The 24507-nt window shown below is 28.5% G+C and overlaps 1 protein-coding gene across 4 annotated transcripts; it reads right to left on the bottom strand.

Annotated features, from left to right (window-relative positions):
* Positions 1-1869: 1869 nt before the first annotated feature.
* Positions 1870-23109, bottom strand: LOC105839415 (pyruvate carboxylase, mitochondrial). 4 transcript variants are annotated; one of them, XM_012685708.3, is made up of 15 exons: positions 23019-23109; positions 13752-14022; positions 13472-13633; positions 11681-12000; positions 11275-11425; positions 9898-10109; positions 8951-9153; positions 8328-8589; positions 7511-7829; positions 6273-6323; positions 4479-4946; positions 3884-4273; positions 3169-3604; positions 2698-3094; positions 1870-2476 (listed from the first exon to the last, which is right to left on the bottom strand). In XM_012685708.3, exons 3-15 carry the CDS (start codon positions 13602-13604, stop codon positions 2228-2230), a joined length of 3591 nt encoding a protein of 1196 aa, XP_012541162.1. In that variant the 5' UTR covers positions 13605-13633; positions 13752-14022; positions 23019-23109; the 3' UTR covers positions 1870-2227. The 4 variants fall into 4 exon arrangements, with proteins under 4 accessions (XP_012541162.1, XP_012541161.1, XP_012541163.1 ...); XM_012685707.3 differs by having other exon boundaries at positions 13472-14022; XM_012685709.3 differs by lacking the exon at positions 23019-23109 and adding an exon at positions 22865-23012 and having other exon boundaries at positions 13472-14022.
* Between the last annotated feature and the right edge of the window lie 1398 nt (positions 23110-24507).

The raw sequence follows: 24507 nt of genomic DNA, 5'->3' as shown, positions 1-24507 counted from the left end.
AAATAGATACAAAACATAGTTTTACTTTTTACATAGTTTTACATTTGTTGTATTTATATAATTATATAATGCAATTTTTAAAATTTCCTTATTTTTTAGAAAAATTATCTTTGTTAGAAATATATTATCAACATGTATATAATTTACAATAACAAATTTGTAACATGCATTGTACAATCAAAATATTATATCCATGTCTATGGCACAATTATATACATATTTATCTTGTTATATTTTAATAATTTTTTAAAATAATTTTACATCTATAAATTGTTAAATGTATTTTTGGTCTATATATATTCTTGTGCATTAAAAGATAAAATTATAAAATGTGAATAATTTTCGTAACAATTTGTTTACTAAAAATTATTTTATTTAGTTGCTGATTTATTTTTAAAAGATGTAACAGTTGATCTCGATCTTGAAAAGACAAAGATAAGGCTTCTCAGAAATATTCTAGTCTTTGTACCCTGAATTATTTTTTTCTATGTATACTTGCTAAATCATTCGTGAAGGTTTAGCTCGATATTGTAATTAAATTATCAGGGTAATCGCTTATACATATATGCATGCTATAATTAATATAAAATCGAACTGAAGGAGATACTCGATCTTTTTCTATCTTTTTCTACGTTGCTCGTCATGAACAAGTAAAGCGGGATCACATTGATCTAATTGTTTTATCTAGTAGTCGGGGAAAAAAAAACGATTTGCATTTAAATATTGATACCGATGTACCGAAAATTATTTCTTGAAAAAAATTTTTAGTTTTCTGAGCACATCGATTTTGAATTGACCTAAGTTATTTATATTTATTTTAGAACTTTACTTACAGCTCTATTATAAAAAAGAACATAATATATGTCTTTTATGCAATTAAATATATAAGAAGTAATTGTTTAATTGTTTACAAAAAGTCTATAAGAATGCTTTACATTGGAAGTTTTCAATATTATTGTCGAATTTTGTAAGTTTTTAGGTAAATTTCTTAAGACAATATTGTGTATGTTATATTAATAGATATGTCCTAGATAGCTTTATTTAACTACACAGGATATTATACAAAATGTTTTAGAAATAGGTAAACAAATTTTAAAAGCATATTCTACTTATTGGAAAAATAAGGATGAAAAAAATGTCATATAAATGTTTGAAAACTCTAAATTATTAATACTTTTATTTGTGGGAAAAAATTTAAATTATAATTATATCAATCAATAAAAAATGGCAAAAGAGAACCAATTGCATGATCGGTATGCTTTCTTGATATTTAAACTTTTATTTAAAGGGAAATCTTAAAATTCTTGTTTATAATATTCCTGTTATTATAAAAGTATTATCCGGAATCGTATTGCTCTGTACAATAAAATACGAAATATTTTGAAATTTTTGAACTTCAACAATGCATGAGACATCAGGCACGCATTGATACAAAAGAAAATTCCAGCAATTTTTAAAATAAAATGTTTCTATTAAATTTTGTTATAAATAAAGAAATTCAGAACGAAAATTTATAATTTGGAAAGGTTTCGAACTCATTTATATGACTTTTTGTTCCTATAGTGAGTAGAATGTTCTAAAATTTATTCTCTTGTTTCTAAAACTCTTTGTATTAATCACATTAATCATTCGTATCATGTATAATATAAACGATATATGGATGTTATTTAAAAAATATTTTGATTAATACTCCAAAATAAAACTGTATAAACTTATATATATATGTATATACACATATATATATACATATATATACATATATATAGCACATTAAACAATTTAATAAAAATAAAAGCTATTTTGGAGAAATAATTAGTTAAACGTAAACTTCATTTTTTAATTAAATATAACAGTCTTAATCCATAGACGAAATCTTTAAAATCTTTTATAGGATGTAATATTGCATATAAGTGATTTAAAAAATAGAATTATTAAGAAGCATTAATAACAATTAACCTAATAATTATTTATAAAAGTTTGTCAATGCGTGATAAAAATCTTCGGATAATAAACTTTGGTCAAGCCATTAACAATTCTGGTTAAAACGGTGATTACCAATAACAGAATGTTATTAAAATGATTGAACGGAAAATCTTAATTCTAGTTTTGTATGAAGATTGTTGAAGATCTTATCTTCCACACTATTGAAGTAAATAACAATAAATATTTGGTGTTGGCTTTTATGTGATTTGATTTTAAGAGACGATTGATCCATTATCGCGAAAATCTATTCGAATGTTAGGATAAGATCATCTCCTTCCAATCTCATGCCCTGGTTAATTTCAAGACTTTTGATTTTTCCTGCTCTGGGTGCTTGCACAACCATTTCCATCTTCATGGCTGACAGCACAACTAATGGCACACCTTTTTCCACGGTGTCGCCAACTTTTACTCTAATGTCGATCACTTCGCCGGGCATCGGCGCTCCCAATTGATTGTTGTCACCTTTCGTTGCTTTCGGATGCACATGCAATTCCTGCATAAACAATATGAAAATTTATATTACGTTTTGTTTGAAACATTTATTTAATTTTAATTTAATTGCATTAAATTATTTTAATTACTTTCAGCTTCACTTTCAAATAATAATCTCCTTTAAACCTTATTTAATTGTCATTTAACATTTAAATTTTATTTCAATTAATGGATTGAAAACTTAATGGTACAGAATAATATTGAAATTCTACTTTCGTTTACCTTAACAGCCTCTTTATCCTTGATGAACACAGATCTCAATTGACCGTTCAACTCGAAGAACACCTCGCGTTCGCCATTTTTCGTGAGATCATCGGCAACCGCCAGAGTTTTAATGCCGAGAGTTTTGCCCTTCTCAATCGTAACATCGAATACCTCGCCTACTTTAGGCCCCGTGAGGAAGATTCTGGTCTCAAATTTATCTACTGGACCAAATTGTTCCTTGAAGCTCAAGTAGTCCTTCGTTACTTTAGGATAAAGCGCGGCCGACATGACATCCTTTTCGGTGACGTGCGGATGAGATTCTTTTAGCTCTTTTTTCAAGGCATCGAAGTCGAGCGGTTCCAAACTTGCCCCTGGCCTGCCCTGCACGCGTGGCATATCCTTGAGAACTTTCGACCTGTTCAAAAATTACGCAAATTAATTCAACGAAGAGATTACTAAGAAATTGCATTCGTGTACGCAAAATATTACCTGAGAGGTTCAGGGAATCCACCATGAGGTTCACCAATGGCACCCTGAAGAAACTCGACCACCGATTTAGGGAACGACAATTCCTCGGCTCTCTTGAGAACATCATCAGCGGTCAATTTATTTTGAACCATAAATTGCGCTAAATCGCCAACAACTTTGGAGCTCGGTGTGACTTTAATAATATCACCGAGCAGGAGATTGGCATGTCGATACGCCTTTTTCACGTCTTCGAAGAACTCGCCCAGACCGAGCGAGTAAGCTTGAAATTGTAGATTCGTGTACTGGCCACCGGGAATTTCGTTGAGGTAAACGTCCGCGTTTCCGGACTTCATCGTTGTTGTGCACTCGAAGGGTGCATAAAGTGTTCTCGTTTGCTCCCAATACGCCGAATATTCGGAGACATCAGGTAAATCCAACTTAGTATCAAGGTCCGTTCCTATCGTAACAGTTATTAATCATTTTCTCAGCTTCAATACTAATCTTTTAATATATAATCCCGATTTTCTACTGTTAATAAATTTAATTTGAATAAAATGATTAAAACATTGGAGCGTCATAACAGCAATTAAAATAATAAATATGTTAAAAGTGTTCGTTGTCGTTTAAGTTAAAATGAAAACTGTTTAAAAAGATTGTGTAGATATCAAAGGTAAATAAAATTATATGAAACATTATTTTTTAAATGCTCGCTCAAAATAAATTTAATAAACTGTACCCTGCAGAGAGGCAACAATAGCGCCCATGGAAGGTTGGCTGGTCATGCCAGACATGCTATCAACGGCAACGTCGACGACATCGGCACCACTCTTCGCACAGGCTAACATAGAGGCTACTCCAGCTCCGGCAGTATCATGGGTGTGTATGTGAAGAGGCACATCCGGATGCTTCTGTCTAATCGCGTCGATCAGCATCTCAGCTGCTCTCGGTTTGAGCAATCCGGCCATATCTTTGATCGCCAGGACATGTGTGCCCACTTTAACTAGCTCATCCGCCAAGTCGGTGTAATACTTTAAGTTGTATTTAGTACGAGTCGGGTCGCTTACATCACCTGTGTAGGAAATCGCCCCTTCGACGATACCTCCGGCTTTCCCCGCAGCCTCCATACCTAAAAACAAATTTATGTTTAACATCACACAACACACAGCGAAGAAATTTTTATTCCGAAAATATTTCGAATTTACAGAACGGGTTTATTAATGCATTCGAATTAAAGTAACTTAAGAGTATTGACTTTAAAAATGTCACTTTTTTAGTCGCATAAAAAAATTAAATTAAGAATTAAATTATTAGTTAGATAGCTTCAAACTTACCAACGATAAGATTTGGCAGGTAATTGAGCGAATCGAATACTCTAAAGATGTCCATGCCAGTCTTCACAGCCAGTTCACAGAATTTGAAGACAACGTTATCGGGATAATTAGTGTACCCGACAGCGTTAGCGCCTCTCAGCAGCATTTGGAATGGAATATTAGGAATGGCTTTGCGCATATCTTCTAGCCGTTCCCAAGGACATTCATGTAGGAATCTTAAGGCCACATCAAAAGTCGCACCACCCCAGTTCTCCAACGAGTAGAGATTATTGAATTTGTGAGCGACGAATGGAGAGATCATCAGTAAATCGTGCGAACGAACACGAGTTGCCAAAAGAGATTGATGAGCATCACGAAAAGTGGTGTCCATCAAAAGGAGACCCTTGTGCTGCCTAATAGCCTTGGCGAAAGCTTCCGGACCTTGCTCTTTATAAATGTGTCGGAATCCTTTCGGAGGAACCATAAATTCTGAAAAGGAGTGCAGAAGAGGAGTCAATTCGATAATTTTAAAAAGAAACGGATTGTTATTTAGTACGTGCTGTTGTTAGTAGGTATGAAAAATGAGAAGCGGAAGATTACAGACATTTAATAAAAGAAGACAAAAAAATAAATCTTTTATAAAATAAAAGTTTACATAGTTAATATTGAGTTTTATTAATATGGATATTTATAAATATTTAAATTACTTTTTTTAAAATTAATTTAATGTGAAATTAAGTCATTTAATTTTTATTCAATATTTATTGCTTATGTTAAATGCTATTAATATTTTTATGTAATTGTATATATATATATATATATATATATATACATATATATAACAAATTGTTAAGTATTATTTTAAATATTACATTGCATTTACAAATTAATACATTGTTAACTCAGTAATTAATCAATATTTTAATATAATGTAGTAATATATATTTATATTGTTAATGGCATTAACAACTTTTTTAATATTGATATGTTTAATATATTATTTAAATTAATTATACACTTATATTTATAAAAACAAATTATTTAAATTCCAATAAATAAATATCTGCCAATCTGAAAGAATAGAAATCAATTTAAAAAATTTGTTGATATTAACTCTACGTTCAAATTAAAAAAAACACGAATTAACGAAATAAGTGAATGTTTGTCAAAATCTGAAAAAATAATTAATTAAAAAATTTTGCTTGCGTGTACAAGACGTTCCGAAATTCATAAAACAAAATATTACATTAAGAAAATTCTTGAAAAATTAACTAAAATAGTTCAAAACATAAGTAATTTTTAAAACATTCAAAGAGTTCAAAGTTAGCTAATCACAAACTACTTATATTAAATATTTAGACAGTTGCTGTCACGTGTGCGGTAGTATAAATAACACAATAGATAAACGTTTAAATGTGATCTCTATATAATTGAGTAATTAAAAATCCTTTATATCTTATAAACAACTGCTTGAAATAAAAATGTATAAATAACTTTTATTTTATTTAACACATTTGATAAAAAGCACTATAATAAAATCCGCTTTGACCATTTATTTGTTTATCTCTACTTGTGAAGTGTACACATTGACTTATATATGTATATTATTATTTAATTTTTTAATTTTTCGAGAATTTTCTTGTTATATATAGTATTTTTTTGATTTACAAATTTTGGGACATTTTGTATATTATATACAAATCTTTGTTATACTATACCGCTGTTCAGTTTTTAGCTTCTCAAGCTGCACAATACTAAATCTTAAAATAATATAAATAAAGAAAAGGCATTATGTATATAACACTGTAACCATACCTGGTACGTCAGGATCATTGGTCTCTTCTGCAGCTGCAAGCTTAGCAAAGTCTAAAAAAATTGCCAAACAAAAAAATAAAAGCATGCGGTAAAGAGTGAAGTGTGTACAAAAGGGAAATTAATATTTAAAGATGTAAGTCGTTGTATAAAAATATGATGAGTCTTCAAGAGAGAAGAGAACATTTTCGGGATTTGTCTCGATTTACTGGATTTATCCCACTCGTTTTTATAGCGTATACCAATGATACTTTAAACTTAAAAAGGTTTTTTTTATTATGCATATGAAATATTAAATTATTGACCAGATTAAATATCAATTGGTAACGAAAAACAGCATGCCTCATTATTTGTTATTAAAATTATGACACGTAGAGACATATGAAGATGCTTCGTGAGCCCATTTACGATTCGCGTAGTGTGCAGTGTGCTTAATGTAGCGCGGTGCAGTAATTATGTTGGAATTTAGCCACAAAAACACATCGAAAAGAAAAAAAATTAGATTTTTAAACCGAGTGTGTTCCTTTAAAAACCCAGCAGAAAAGCGGAAACGATTTGTTACTGATAGGTAAAAAGGATGTTTACTATTTTTTCCTGTAAATATCATATTTCAATGTTATTACTCAATATTATTAATATCATGATTCAATGTTACTGCTTACTTTTATTGAAAAACAATAATAATCAAATAGATTAAAATTAAAAAAAAAATAATTCTTTAGTACGTAACGTCGAGTGTTTATAAATTTATGTAATGATGTTAAAGGATGAGAAGTTTCATACATATATGTCAGAAAAATGTAATAAAAATTAATAAATATTTTAAAATTAGTTTTTAGTCATTTGTTAATAATTTTTAAAAATTAAAAGGGATTTTTATAAAATCTTATTGATTCATAAACATTCACAGGATTAATTTACCGCAGTCTTCATGTAAACATTAATCTAATCAGAGAATTAGTAGACATCCTGTTCACATAAAAAAATAAAGAAAAAGAAAAAAATATAATCCCTGTTTAGCTGACCCACGCATGAAAGCACATCCTCCGTACGCCTCTTCTAATTATGGCTAGAATAATTTTGTTTCGTCTATACGTCCACCTAATGTGAACATTCTTTAATTTAATAACTAATGAAATTTAATAGGATTGGAATTCAGCTACTGAATTTTTCTATTGTAATTAAAAAAATATTTTATCCCTGATTATGGTTGCCGAATTTATTGGTGATCGATCATATACCTAGAGCAATCTGCGGAATGTGCGGTTTGATGTCCGCTGGCTTCAGTTGAGTAGCTAATGGTGTGCTCGGACCGTTTACCAAGACGGTACCTATATAATTGAGCAATTTTTGTGCACGATTCTGGCTTGGCTGTAATTGAAAGAGCTGAGGATTTTCATCGATGAAGTATGTGTCGACGATGCCATTTAGGAACTTTTGATTCTCCAAAACATTTAATAGAAAAGGTATGTTCGTCTTTACTCCACGCACACGGAATTCGCGAAGGGCTCGATTCATCTTGGCGCACGATGACTGAAGATCGCCGGCATGAGCAATTACCTAAAAAAGTAGAGAATATTATAGAGAATATCTTTTCTTTAGATTTATAGATGATAAATTATCTATATATTTAAAGATACATGTGTGTGAAAAGGTTTTTCTTTACGATCATCCCTACATCAGTACACTAAAAAAAATGTATTCTAGGAACCAAGGAAATACTCTAAAAATAAAAAGAAATTTCTACAGTTAAGGTTAAAATTATAGAAAAATTAAGTAACTATCTTTAAATTTATATATAGACTTTTCTTTTTATTTTTAAAATATTCTCTTGGTTTCTAGAATACAATTTTTTCGGTGTATGAATCTCTTCAAAATAATGGAAATTGAATATCAGATAATATTAACATAATTGAAAATATTATTAAAATATAATCTAAATATTTAATATTAATTTATTTGTTACACAGAATCAAAAATAGTATAAATATACCATTTTTAAAAGTTAAATGTATCTGACTTATAGCGATATGATACTCTCTATTTTATATTTCTCACCTTAACAAGAAGCGAATCGTAATAGGGCGAAATTATAGCACCAGCGAATGCGGAAGCTCCGTCCAATCGAATACCCATACCTTCGCCAGAACGGAAAACTTCTATTCTTCCGGTGTCCGGTTGGAAATTTTTAGCTGGATCTTCCGTAGTTACTCGGCACTGAATTGCGAATCCTTGAGGTATTATTTTTTCTTGTGTCATACCGAGTTCTGGAAGTGTCATGCCCTCGGCGATACGAATTTGTGATTGCACGAGATCAATTCTGAAAGAACAAAAATGAAACAGCGTAATAATTGACGCTTGCAATATTATAATAAACAATTAATGTACACAGAAAAAAATATAGCCGATAACATATGTAATTGTGGGCTGCCAACTACATAAAATACTCAATACAATAATATTTACTGTTAATGCAAGTACAATGTTGATACTGCAATATATTATTGTATTGGGTATATCTGTAGTTGGTCCGCAACTACATATCTTATTGGATATATTACTTTTTTTTCAGTATTAATGTTACAATTACACTTAATTATTTTGAAAAAGTAGAAGAGAAAATAGCGAAAAAATATGAAAAGATGTTTCCCATTTTTTAGATTTATTAACTATTTCATTACCCGGTTATTTCTTCAGTTACTGTGTGCTCAACTTGTAATCGGGCGTTGACTTCAATGAAGTAGAAATTGCCAGATTCATCGACCAAGAATTCTACAGTACCGGCATTTGAATAACCAACGTGTCTTGCCAACTTGACGGCGTATTCAGTCATTTTTTCGCGAACCTTGGGCGCTAATGCTGGAGCCGGCGCTATCTCGACAACCTACGTATTTTGTAAAATTTTTAGCTTAATGCTCAAATTTTTATGTTAATCGAATTTCTTAAGATAGTATTGCCATATTTATAATAAAAATATATAACGATCCGTTTGAACGAGTCCGCAGGTTGAGCTATTATTAATTTGAGAATTATTATGTAAACCTGTAGACTATAATCATAAATCACGTGTGGTTGCGTCATTGTCCTTGTTTCGGACAAGACGAACGAACGCGGTGAATGTACTTGCCTTTCGTATTCAAGCCTTGAGAAATCCTTGAAAAAAACCTAATAAACTCTAATTTTTTTTATAGAATTAAAGAAAATTGCTAATTCAAAATTCTTACGTCACGTTTGCTTATTGCAATAATATTTCTAACATATATCTTGTACATAGTTTAAATGTTTTGCATTATTCAATCTTTTTAAGATTATTATATCAGTTCCTTTTTCCTAATTTCACAAAATATGTGTGAGTTAACAAAGTTAATTTATATAAGTGCTACTACTAATCTTGACTGTCAATGAATGGTCTATCTTTTTTAAAATCTTTATCCATATTATAAAACCGTTTATAATTTTTAGAAATAAATTATGAATTTGCAAATAATGTTGTTTTTTTTAAATAGAAATAAAAAATTGTTTGTGACAGATTTATAAGAAATAACGTTGCTGAAAATATTATATTTAATTCATGTTCGAATTAATCTTTAACTGATTGCACGAAATTAAAATTAACCGTGGCACTGACCTTTTGGTGACGTCGCTGCACAGAACAGTCGCGTTCAAATAAATGTACGACATTGCCAGCATGGTCTCCAAGTAATTGAACTTCAATATGACGGGGTCTCTCAATGAATTTCTCGATGAACATTGCACCATTTCCAAAAGCAGCCGCCGCTTCGGATGATGCACGATCGAACATCTCACGAACTTCTTCCATTTGTCTTACGACTCTCATACCTAAGCAACAACAAATTTCTTTAAATTTGTCATATTTTAGGTATATAATTAATAACTAATAAAATTTTGACAAAATATTTTATAAAATTTAGATGCACATACACGTATGCATACATATTCCTTAATTTTTGAGTTTATATGATGGAATTTTTTGTCGAATTTTAATATTATATTTATTTTATAATTTTAATAATAGTGCGTATTACATAATTATTATTTCAAAACTATATTAATAAACTTAATAAGGAAACATTTCTATTTTTCTATTAATAAAAAATATAGTAATGATATATAATTAGCTTTACTATACTGATTTGATTGATAGTACGAAGAAAAGATTTTTGTTATAAACAAAAAAAGCCAAAATTAAAAACAGATTTATTTGATAAAATAATAAATGGACTGTTTTGATATTATATATATTTGTGTTAATAAAAATATTTTTCTCACGAGAAAATTTTTAATTATGTTGAAAAAAACAAAGCATTTTCAAATCATTATTTGCATAATAATTTCTAAGACTTTTTTATGCATTTTACATAACGTGTTTAAACACTCATTACAGTCATTACCCAAATCATTAAGTTATGCATTAGTCATTTGTGTCTAGTAGGTATGCCAGTCGTTTCACAATATTATCGTCAAAACGTAGTTTGTTTGCAAGTAATTTTCACATTGTTCGCTAGCGAATAGACATTCTTCCTAGGTACAGTAGGTAGAACAGTTATCAGGAGAAAAACATTCTTATCTTATATGGTTTATATTTATGATCTTTAAAGATTATAGCCGATTATGTTATTTTACGGTAAATTTATTTTTATTTTTCAGAGGAATTTTAGTTTATACACATGTGAATTATGTGTATGCAAAAGTTTAAAACTTTCTTAAGTAAATCCAAAATCAATGATAAAATGTTGAATTATTTTTTCTATAAACAAATCTTAAGTACTCTTTGAGAAAGATTATATAATGATCTGATGCTCTTTTGTGTTTTAAGTTCCAAGGTTTAATATTCAAATTTTTATAAGTATTTCTTTTACATTTAAACCAATAGAAAATTATTGTGTCTTATATTATTTTGCATAATTGGCACTTTCTAAATTTTATTTCTTTTATACTTAAGTAAATGAAAATTATGTGACTGTTCTTGACATCTCAGACATACCTCGTCCTCCACCTCCGTATGCTGCCTTGAAGATGACCGGAAGACCATGTTTCATGCAGAACTCTACCGCTTCATCAGAATTTGTTACCGGTCCATCTGTTCCCGGAACGATAGGTACACCAGCCTCAATCGCAGCTTGTCTAGCAGCCACCTATCGATTAAATTACATTGTATTTTTTGTGCTTTGACTTTAGAATTTTCGAAAATTTTTGAATAATTGAAATTAATTGAAAAATTTCTAGCAGGATGTTAAGTTTCAAAATTTTAATTTTACTACGCAAAAGAAAATTTAAAGTAATGCAATTTGGAGTACGCTAATTGAATAAGCAGTTTTGTCGACATTTATAAAAGTTTAATATATCATTTAATACGACGGATGTTAAATATTCTGTCAATAACATTTTACTTTGTCTCCCATTTGTTGGACGACTTTGGGACTGGGTCCGATGAACCTGATGCCAGCATTAGTGACCGCTTGAGCAAAGTCTGCTCTTTCGGAAAGGAATCCGTAACCAGGATGAATAGCGTCAACATTGTTTTCCTTAGCTACTTGGATAATTTCAGGAATATTCAGATAAGCTTGAACAGGTGGTAATCCTTGGCCTACTAAATAACCTTCATCTGCTTTCTGACGATGCATCTGCATTTTATCCTGTTCCGAATAAATTGCCACGGAGCGAATGCCGAGTTCCGAGCAAGCACGAAACACACGAATGGCAATTTCTCCTGAAATATCACGTCTACACGTTAAGATTTCTTACAAAATCATAAGAAATTAACTTAACTTAAAGTCGAGCATTATTTGCTTCGTTTAATTTCACATTCAATTTTACAATAACTATATTTTGATTCAAAATATATTTTAATTTAAAGCTCTCTGATATGTTTAGCAATAAAAATTAATAAAATTAAAAAAAGATATTTTTTTATTTATACTTTTAAGAAAAATTTAATTTTATTATCAAACTTATTGCTAAAAATTTTGTATGGACATTAATATTAAAAAAAATTTTTTTTAAATGAGTGCCATTTTTACATTAGTCTTGTAATATTTTTAAAATAATGATGAAAATAGAAATCTGTAGCTCTAAAAATTGATTGAGATGTATTATGAGTAAATTATGGTATATGGTTTAATTAAACGGAGTGCGTAAGATGTATTCCGTTCTATTTCACGTGTTGATTAAGCACACAACCTTACCATAAAACATCAAGAAGTCACTGATAACATCCGTTAACTCATTAATTGCATTTGAGCAACGTCGATGTATTGTAGCCAATGAAAATAATGATTGCTTTCAATGAAACTAGGAACTATTTTAAATGTATTAATTTTTTCTATCACTTTTTTAATATGTTTTTAATAAATTTACACATACAAATTACAAATAGCATAAATGAAATAATACAATATATGGAGAAATACAATAAAGCAATAAAAGGATCAACATTTTGCTGTAATTTCATGTACCATATAAATTTATAATGTATTAAAATAGTAGTGATAAAATATTCATAATTACTGCTGTCAATTAAAGTATCGAGTGATGAAATGAGTTTGATTACGTATTAATTAGCGTTATCAAAATGAATTTGCAATAATGCACGTGATGTATTGTTGTGTCTTCTTATCTGTCTACTCGAGATAAATTTCTTCTTGTAATCTTTGTCTTTCGATATTTATTTATAGAATTATTAATTAAATAATTTTAATTGCGACGCAACGAAATATAATATATTTGGAGAAGTCAAGATATGCTTCGTGAAAATCATGTACAGAATATCTGTCTATGAAAAAAAATAACACGGTAAATGTACATTAAAAAAGTTAAAATATTTTTATCTTTCTCTTTAGTCTAAGTTGTGTTCAGAAATACCACTTGAACCTACTCTCATCATTTTATTCTTGTTTCACATTCAACAAGCGACAAGAATAAAATGATACATGGAGGTATTTCTGAAACTCAAAATTTAAAACGTTCTTTTGTTTAATATAATAATAATGATAATATTATTATAATATAATAATAAAATATGTTTTTTAATAATATGTGCAAGAAAATTATAAAAAAGTTTACCACAATTTAACAAATTTTGTAAGAATAAATTTTTTATAATATCTTCTTGAAATATTGATTTAAAAAATATGTCGTGTCTATAATGTCAATTTACAAAAAATTAATAAGAATTTACTCACCTCGATTGGCGACGAGGACACTTCTGATTGGTCTGTACTCTACATCCGTGCCAAAACATCTCGTAGCAATCTTCCATATTTGTAATACCGTTTTATGCTTGTTTAACGCCCGATGGGCACGCATGGAATGCATTTTCTTTGCTGTTACGTTCTCTGTTTAGACTTTCAGAGTTCACAATATTATCACTTTTTCGTTTTTTTTATTCAAAAAACGTATTAAAAAATTAAAAAATTAAAACTTCTCTACTTTATCTTTACAAAATGGTTTATTTTTCCTTACTATTTAGGTCGATTTCAATATTTGGTGACTAGTGTGTTGGCGTTTTAAAACTAATTTTCTCTTCTACTGTCTCGGTCTTCGCCCGAGTTCGAACTCCAAACGATCATATGGTCACGATAACGATGTCTTAAGAGTTATCACCAGACGCAGTTTGCAGTTTCTCAGAATACTTTCTACGGCATGATTGTTTTTATCGTAAACTCAAGCGTCCTTTTCTTGTTTGTTTTCTAGTTTGTTGACCTACGCACTTCCGTCGATATTCCGGCAATTTCTGAAACAAACAAATTATAACCTATTTTAGTATGTCCGTAATATTTATTAGTTATTATAATATCACAATTAAAGCTAATTTATAACTTTTATCTCATGTATTTAATTTACATTTTAGTATTGCGATTTCTCGAGAGTAATATGACTTGTGACATGTAGAAGAAAGTAAGGCTAGGTTTAATAATTCTGATGTGTAGTATTGATGTGTAATACTGCGTTCATTTTACAATCACTTCAATACACGAAATACTGGGCCGAGGTAAAGAACGTAACGCGTCGCGTGTTGGAAGACGAAGGATCTTTTCTCCTATTTTGTTTCTTGTTTTGATCCGACGCTTCTTGAATTTTCTTTTGTTTCCCTATGCAAGCAGTAAAATTGCCTGTCTATAGAAACTTCTGAAATTTTTCGTTAACATTTTTTTGCTAGCAAGCGGCTGTAGGAATTGTCGCAATATAATAATAGATTTGTTTCATGTCGTTCTTTTTCAACGTCACATTTTTTATTTGAAATAAATACTTTTTATGTATACTGAAAAATTTACTGTTAATAATAATTAAGCTTTGAAGAAATTTTAATAAAATATTTTATTAATGTAACCAAATATATTTAATATTTATATTAAAAGTAAGCAAACATAGTAATTAATTCATCGATTACTAAACGCTTATCAAACGTTTATTAATATTATTAAATATTTTATTATATTAACCAAACATTTAATTTAATTGTGAATTATTTCTTAGTAACTATTATTTAAGTTTGATTGTTATTATTCAATTATTTTTCAACAATTGTACATACGTAGGATAATAAATTTAAATGTGACATAAAGTTAATTTCATGTAAATGTTTAGAATTTGAATGTCTTCTTATATTGAAGAGAAGCGGAAATAATATTATGATCAAAGTAAATATTTGGCCTTATTTTAATACGTTATTTTATGATTATATATAATGCAAATAATAGTAAATTAACAAATAACGAGTTAAAAGTTAAATTATTTTCTACACAACAGAGATATTTGCTTTTGGTCATTTTACGTTTTGAAATATCAATTTTTTGTTACCGAAGGAGCGAACTGACAACGATCAAGTACATGAAAGATCGAATTGTATCGTAACACTTATTGAAGTTTATTTGTAAATTGGCTTATTGACGCATCTGTAACTGACATTGAGCGTAATGCTGCATCACTGCGTAAGCTACAAGCGCATCTGAATAAGATCATTAGAATAGTATTCAACTTACTATGCATATATGATCATATAGCCTTTGTTGATTTCTATGTTTAGCGTGCGAGCCAACTAAAGTCGGAGTTACGTGCAATATTTGCATTACTTGTGTAGAAAATATGCAACGCTGAGACATTCTTGTGAAAATTCCAGACTTTGTGTCAAGCGAATAATGTTTGATTTCTGATACGAAAATCTCACTAATTCAATATTATGAATAAATGATTATTACGCAGCAATAAAAATAATAATTGATAATATTTGTTAAACTCTTATTGTATATACATTTTAAAAAATTTAATAAAATAATATAATGTAATTTAAATAAATATTATATAAATGCTTAAAAAGAAATTAAATGAAATGATTTTAAAAAATTGAGTATATAAGTAATATAACTTAAATATATAATTTTCTCATATACATTCAGGATATGAGATAATATTACATTGATTTAAGATGATGATTATATGCACTCTGCAGCAGAATTAATGAGATGTTCGTATCAGAAATCAAACATTATTCGCTTGACACAAAGTCTGGAATTTTCACAAGAATGATCAATGGTCAACGATCGTTCAATAAGTCATTAGTAACCTTTAATAGTAAATCACTAAATAACATTATATCGTTTCATATAGCTTTGACGTAAAAATACCGTTAAAATTTTTTTTTATAAAAAATATTTTTATTAATCATTATATATATTTTATATCCAGTGACGTAGATTATTTTAACACATATGATAATATTAATAAAAAATTGTAATGTAAATTGTTCAAATATATCAAAAATATAATGAAAATTAATTTGCGAGTTTTATAGTAAATTTACAAATTGTTTATACCTTATAGAGGATATAAATATCTAAGAAAAACTTGCTAAGTAAATATAAATATCTAAGAAATTATTCACATACGATGACGTAAAATAAATTCCGAGTAGAAATTAGCAAGTAAATTTGTCTCATGAATAAACTTTGTCGTTTGTCGTTTACTAAACGCCACAATAGTAGAAATGCGAAGAAATAGGTTGATTTAAGATTAAATTAATATCAATTTAGCACGCAGCAAATTGATAATTACAGAATTATACTAAGTAAATTATTTAAATCGAAATATACTTTTCAGTACTTCTATTTAAAGTGCAATCAAAAATCAGTGAAATGTACTGATTTTCAATGATAGATTTATAGCTTATCAATCAGTGAAATAAATACACTGATCTTTCATTAGTAATAATACATTAATATTGAAGTCAAAATCACTAGTGAAGTAGTGAATATTCACTAATTATCACAGATATAAGTGTATGACTACAAAACAGCGATAATACACTGATTGTCATTTAGAGAATTTTGATTAAATATTGGTTTGTAATTAATTACAGGCTTATTTATATTTTTAATATATGTTTAATAGGTCTTTAATAAACACATGCCTTAATGTTTTATTTAATCAAATGTAGTATTTAGTTTTTATAATATTTTATTTAATTCATTGGTCTTTCCATTTAAAACAATAGTAATATTTATGCTAATTTAGGCAAATATGTTTTAAAAATGTTAGTTAAATATCTCTCAATATATTGAATTCATAGCAGCTTTTGCATAATAAACGTATACATATATCAAAATTATTTACTATGAACCGTAAGAAAATGAAATTTATTTTTTTCTCAGACATTGGTGATTTATGTCGTCTCTAGTCTGTTTGTTTAGTCTATCGCGAATACGATAATCAGAGAAATATGTATGTAATACCAGGAATTACCGGAAAATTACTTGTCACGTCGATAAGATGTACTTTTGCATATCGATCAAATGGAATGCATTCATAATTATCATTCCGGATCGTATGAGCAGAAATCGATTAAATCTACACGCAGTTAATAAATCATTTACTGTGATCACGCCATCGGAAGAGACTCTTGAGTTGATTATGAATATAAATTTGTCATTGTGATAACATTTTGGGAATTCTGATCCGAATTATAATGTTTTATGTAATGATAGATTGATGCAATGTATACATATGTTTAGTACACACACATGCACACATACACGGTACTGTATTTCAGCAATACACTAAAAAGATTACGATTTACAATAAATTCTTTTGAATTATACAACAAGCTAATTAAATTATTATAATAATGATAAAAAAATAATAAAGTAATATATAATGTCATTATTTTTATTATATTAATCTTATTTACAACTAAAAGTGCTTTGCATTATTAAATAATATTTTACACTGAAAAAAATTTTCTTAATAGTATCAATGTATGGCATTTATTGACTAAAATTCATTGACACAATAAACTTTTTGTTAATAGTATAAATATTACATTAAATCTTTTCATTAATCGTAAATAAATTTATTAATATAACAAATTATTCTTTGTTACAATAAAACGTCATAATAATCAAATAATTCATTGGACCAATTTTAATAAATATTTCATTAATAGAATGAATATTTCATTGGAATTTATGTACAGTTTTGGTTCAGTGTATTCTTTTTTTCTATAATATATTTTAGTTTTACATTTTTGTGCAAAATGTATTTGTCTTGAAATAGAATGATATACATTTACAAACTGCAACATTACAAAAATTAATACGTTCCAATTGTAGAATACGTGGAATGGATAATTTCTATATGGACTGGAGATTTTGTATTTATATGTTTTTGCTAAATTCATTGTTATCATCTCTATTATGCTTGAACTTTCGAAATTTCGTCGGATGAATATACCATTCGATCTTTCGATCGACGAACCGTGCCCGTAGATTTTCGCAAGAACTTTGTCCTGAATACAATCTCTAGCGACCTCGAAATCTTCGACTGGCGTAAATGAATTGCTTGATTTGGCGCGTCGATTACGAAATCGACATATCCACGCATTAATCGCGTGAACTAATCACCTTTCGTTCGCATAACACGCGACGTTGTCCTTATTTTTTTACTTTTTGTTTAATACGTGATGTAAATAGAGAAAGAGAGAGAGAGAGAGAGAGAGGGGGAGAGAGAGAGAGAGAGAAAACTTGATGCAATTTTTTTCGAAAACATTAGTGATATCATATGCAAACTTTATGTATTTGCATCTGTATGCTACATTGTATTAAAAAAAATTATGATTGTAACTATTGAACTAGCGATAAATGAGATTGAGATAGAAAAAGATAAAGCATAATAGATCAGCATACATGATAAGACAGCTGAAAAATTGAATTCAAATGTCTAATCTTAATAATAATAATAGATACAGCTTTTGTATCAAATCTAATAAATTTGAAAATATATAAAATTGTAATTATTTATTATAAAAAAGATTGAAAAAATTTGAATATTAAATATCTAAGAAATATCTAGCAAAATGATTTTTTTGAAGCTAACGTATTTCCATGTTTTTAAAATTTATATTATAATTTATATACTATTAATATTTTAAAATAAATATATATTCAAAGCGTTTTGCTTCATCACTATCAGTGTAGTTGATTTGCGAATAGAATCTTCTCATAGGCTACAATTGACATAAATCATATTTCACCACATCCGTAGTGTAATGATTGTTGTGCTCACAATTGACATGAAGATGACCTTGCAGCAATTAATGTCTCTTTATTTTGAATATTAAACAATTTTATTAAATACTAGAAAATAAATATCATCATTTACATCGCTTATTATTGGTTATCATTCAAATTTATAATCAATGCATAAAAAATCAGTATGTAAAGAAATTAATTGCTGTATATACAAATTGTAATGACAGGGGACGTCTTGCCTGATCTGCTATCCATGTATACCTGCAATTTAATTATAGGATGGCGATTCAATCAGAGAATAACGACTAATAGCTGGCTTCATTTTTACCAATCAATCTTTTAAGGTTTGAATACGAAACTATAATTAAGTAGAGAGTTTCTATATATATCAACCGTCACGTCAATCTCGTATACTCTTATTGAGTCACACATATGAAAACCAGATACGAAGAAAATCGTACTTTTACTCTTATCGATCGATTTTTATCAAACTTTATCATTGGGGTACAAGTTTAAACTGCAACAGCCCAGATAATTAAATAAAAAGATGATAATTATTAATTCATTCAGAAGAAACGAACAATTAAATTTATGAATAATGTGCAATTCCGAAATTTTATTGCATTTTTGAAGATACTTATTTGTTAGTAAGATATGCACATGTATAGTATTTTTTGCTATCTGTGTACTAAAAGTGATCCTTTTCTCAGCTATTACTTCACAAGGGCCAACATTTCGACACACATGTAACAATAGATATTTGTGTAACTAGTGCGATGCTAATTACCGCGAGTCGGCTAATTGCCCGCAAGTGTGGGACATGGACGTGTGCGAATCGGCTATTTTCTTCCTCGTTCGGGTGAACGCACTTGAAGGAAATAGTTAACTTTTCTCACTTGTAATGCAAATATCTATAAATTTTGTAGCAATCTGTTGTGTTTTCACAAACAGCTGATTTATTATCTATATATTCAACATAAAAAGTTTCAACATAAAAATAGTATTTTTACATAGTTGCTTATAATAATATAAACAAATTATACGCAATTAATATAATAAAATTAACAAAATGCAAATTTGCAGAACAAATATATAATAGCTGTGTGATAATTGTTTTAAATTTTAATCGTTTAATTTAGTGATTTGTTGATATTAAAAATAAATTAAATAATGTTTGTATTTCTAATTTTGTAATGATATACGTATGATAGGGCTGTTACTTTTGACAATTTCAAATATTCAAAGGTTCGAAAAAAAATTTTAAGTTTCTAAAGTTTGAAGCCTGAAACTTTAAATGTATTAAAAACTTCTAATGCATTAGGAATATAATTATAAATTGTGAATATAATGAAGTATGAATATATGTCAGAAGAACAAAGAGAAATATTTTTTTAAATATAATTTTCCGTGATTTCCATAAATTGGAATTTTGTGGAATAAAAATATTATGATCAATATAATTGAATGTGTATGAGAAGAGATCAAATAAAAATAGAATACGCTACAGAAAAGATTGGAGTTCATTGGCACCGTTTCTTGGCTCACTCTTTATAGAAGAACGATTATAGTAAGACTAGGCCAATATGTATGTTAGAGCTGTATCGATTCCATATAATGAGACCCTCGCCCACGCAGAATCTGTCGAAAAAGCTGATTTATCTTCATCTATATGTATCTATAAATTATCCTGAAAAATATTGTTATCGTCTATATCGATTATTAAAATTTGATGTAGTTTATTCAAGTAATCAATAAAATTATATAAGTTAAAAAATATATAAAATAAATTGAAAAATATATATTAATAATACGATGAATAAAACACAATTTACGGAAACTAAAAAATAACAGAAAAGACGAAAGAGATGACGAGAAAGCGAGGACGAGATAGAAGTATATTAAACATTGCATACATGCAACATGAGACGCACGTGCTGTCTGCATTTCCACGATGCGTCAGTCGTGCGTATATACACGATTGGCCGTCGAAATACATTGCAGTGAAGGCTATCTCGTCGATGAATTGATAGTCTACTATGAATGTCTAATTCATTCATCATAATCATAAAAAAAAAAACTGATTATTCTACATCTTGTTTAATCTATCTAAATAATTTATTCCTTGATTCAAGAATAAACAAATTGTTAACTATAATCTATGATTAACCAAATTTAGTTTTTTAATTTAAAATTAAAATATTATAAAATTATAATTAACGTAATAATAAAAAAAATTATAATTAAAAATTAGTTTCCATGTGTAAAAAAGCATCAAGCATTTTAATTTTATTATGTTATATTTATTATATTACTTATTCTATTTTATTAAAATTTTTTTGAAGCATTTATCAACATTTATATTATATTTAATATTAAATGCCGTAATTCTCGATTTTATTGGAATCGCATAAACTAGTCAGACGTTCTTGTTTACGTCAGAGACGTGACTTAAACGTATTTATACAACACTAAATGTGTTTTACGCTTACATACGTAATTTTAAAAAGAAAACATTAAATGCAAAAAATTATTGCAATTTTTCGTTTTTCTTTCATAAGAAAGTAATATTTTATAATATACTTGTTTAAAATTTTAAATTACATTAAATTACATTTCTATTTCTTGTATATTTTACTCAAAAATAATCTTGTAACTACAACAAAGATTGTCTGTGTATGAAAATTCACAAGTATGTGCATATGTTTTGCACTTAATCAAGATAGAAGGAAAATAGAATTTATAAATTTTATATGTAACAGTCAAAATTTAGCAGATACAAAAATGAATGATAAATTTTGGTTGTGACGTTGAGAAATTTTCTACATCAATAATACATTTTATGTACGTTGTTAGAGCAATAGATTATAGAGATTTAGAGCTCTATTCAGAATAAATCCAAAGATCATACAAATTCTGTTCAAAGGGAAATAATGAGAATTATTATAGCTGTTTCTCTCCTTTTGCAAATGTTTATGACTATGTCAGTGAACGCGCGCAATTTCGATTCTTATTCTATATTTTGTAAACTCAAAGTTACTATGTGTAGATGGAAACAGGTTATGCAAATTATTGATCTGACTAACAATAAACCATGTCTCATTAAATTTGTTCTTTTCTCAGTGTTTGTATCCTTCAAGGATGACACATCTCAATAGAAAAATATTCAAATCTGAATTGCTATCTTCCTAACAGTGCTATCTTCGCTCTTAAGTGATAAGAATGTCATTTCTTTGGCACGTTTCATGTCGAAAAGCGCGACCTTTGACCCTACATTAATATACGCTTTAACTGCAAAGATTTACCACTAATGTGCAGCGGCTTTTACGACTTTGTTCGAATTGTTCGAACACTTGTGCAAATAGATAAGTGGCATAACTCTCGGTAACGTAATGCTTAAGAAATTTCTATCTTGAAGAGAATTATTTGCTGTTATGTTTAAAGTTTTTAAGTTAAAATTTCTGTACCGATTATATTTAATGTTTTTGCAGGCATGAAATCCATTGTTTTTAAATGTACAGCCTTCAAAATTAAAATAAACTATTCACAAAGAAAAGAAATCTAATCAATAAACTGCAAAATATGCTAAAATTTCTGTATTTGTGTACATATAGAAATAGGATAGCATCTTATTACTCCATGAATAATATAGAATTGAAATTTTGTATTTTTAATTGAAAACTTTATTCACATAGAATTTTATAATAGTTTTCATTTAGACAAAATAATAAAATATTTTTTCTAAGAATTTTTGTAATATTCAAATAGTTCTTTTATTGATTCAACGAAATATTCTAAACCATATAATTTGCTTTCGATCTAAACGGTAATTTCAATACAATTACTAATATGTAATTAATAAAAATGCTATAACAGAAATTATATAAGCAAACTTAAAACTAAATAGATTCGTCATCTCCATTATGTATTCTCTATCGTCCCAGTAAAGTATTCACAATACGAAATATTGCGTGTCAGGAAATTGATCGGAAAATGATTTTTCCTGTTCCTCTCATTACGAAATCGTCACACTTTTCCATGTATATTACAACACACCGTTCACTCGGCACACTCAGAGTTCTTAGTGAGATTGTACTCCAGTTTCGGTGGACCACTACTGAACACGCGTTGACCAGGTATCAACGACATGCCAGTGAACGAAATCGAGGTGAACGTGCAGTCGAGTTCAGTCAGCAATTCATGTACTTACTGTGTCACTCGCCGGGAACGAAGTATAGCCTAGACTCCGTCCGGCTGAAGTCTAAGCCGCACTGACTGAACGGTCTCTCTGGCACACGCGCCTCGACGTCTACAGAAATAGAGGCGATTGGCAGTTGAAGTGTGCCTGCGCAGTGTCGGAATCTCTGTTAACAGAACGGTTGAGTGTGCTGCTGCCATCTTCTGGTGGAAATGCCTGTGTAAATTTTTCTCATTGCTTTTTTTAATTATTAATTTACATTAGATATTTTTTTCTTTCGTTTTTTTCCTTTGACTTTAAAATAAAGCACACGTTCACGCTCTTTGGAAAGAAAGAGAAACAAGTTTTAAGTCAAAGCCAGAAGACGGTTCTGCTACAACTTAATTGGGAAGACCACCAAACAAGAGAAAATAATTATTAAATTATTATCATTATAAAAAAAAAAACGTTGCAATATTTCATTGTTTCGAGTATCTCAGTTATTTTGTTTGATTTTTGTAATGTAATTATATGTTGAGTCTGTTGCGGATATTTGAAAACAAAATTGCATGAAGTAGTTAAAATTAAATAAACTTTTTTTCTTTTAACATTATGTATAATGTGCACACAATTCGATAATTTTGTTCTATGAATTTCTAAAAAAAAAAATTTTTTAAACTATAATTATAGTTATAAGTTTATATATACAATTTTTTTTCTAAAATATAAGCAATCATACAAATATACTTTCTAGAGAAATTACAGTAGAGAAGGTACCAAGACACACATGTGTACAGAGTATTAATAATGAATTAATTGCGATTGAAACTGCGCTTCAACGTCAACACTGTAAAAAATTGTTTCTCAACTGTTTTATTTGTTTTGTATACACTTATAAGTCCTAATTAGGCGTGAGCTAGTCCATTTCCAACTTTAATTAAAACAATTCAATTCTCAATAATAAACGGACCACGATCGGTAAGCCGCATCGTGAGTGTCGAGACATACGCGTAGGATCGAGGCATCCAACAGGATTATGGCGTAGAGTTAGCACATATGTGAGGCTTGACTGGACTCAATGATTATCCACATTGCGGAAAATCACATTTCGCTTGACAGCTATTAATAAAAATGTACTCGAATGTATGAAACACGCATGTTGTGTATCAATTTTCTACTTTTTCTAAATAAGGTTTTCAATTACTGATATTGTTCTAAAATTATGAATTTGTTTAGATTCAAATAATGATTAGTCGATTATATTGTCCGCCATATTCTTAGCAGACACTTCGAATCTACGTACATACAATGTTTATAATATGTATACACCACATATATATATATATATATATATATATATATATATATATTATATATATAGTAAATCCATTACAGTTCCATCATATTTATAATTTGTATATGTATTTTGCATTTATTTATATATGTATATATATATGTGGATCAAAAATTAATAATTAAAAAAATATATCTTTTAAAATAGAAACTATAACCGTCTTTCTCT

The sequence above is a fragment of the Monomorium pharaonis genome, unplaced genomic scaffold (genome assembly GCF_013373865.1).
Source record: "Monomorium pharaonis isolate MP-MQ-018 unplaced genomic scaffold, ASM1337386v2 scaffold_104, whole genome shotgun sequence".
Lineage (NCBI taxonomy): Eukaryota > Metazoa > Arthropoda > Insecta > Hymenoptera > Formicidae > Monomorium > Monomorium pharaonis.
Note: the sequence above shows the minus strand (reverse complement) of the source record. Positions and strands in the feature narration are given on the sequence as shown.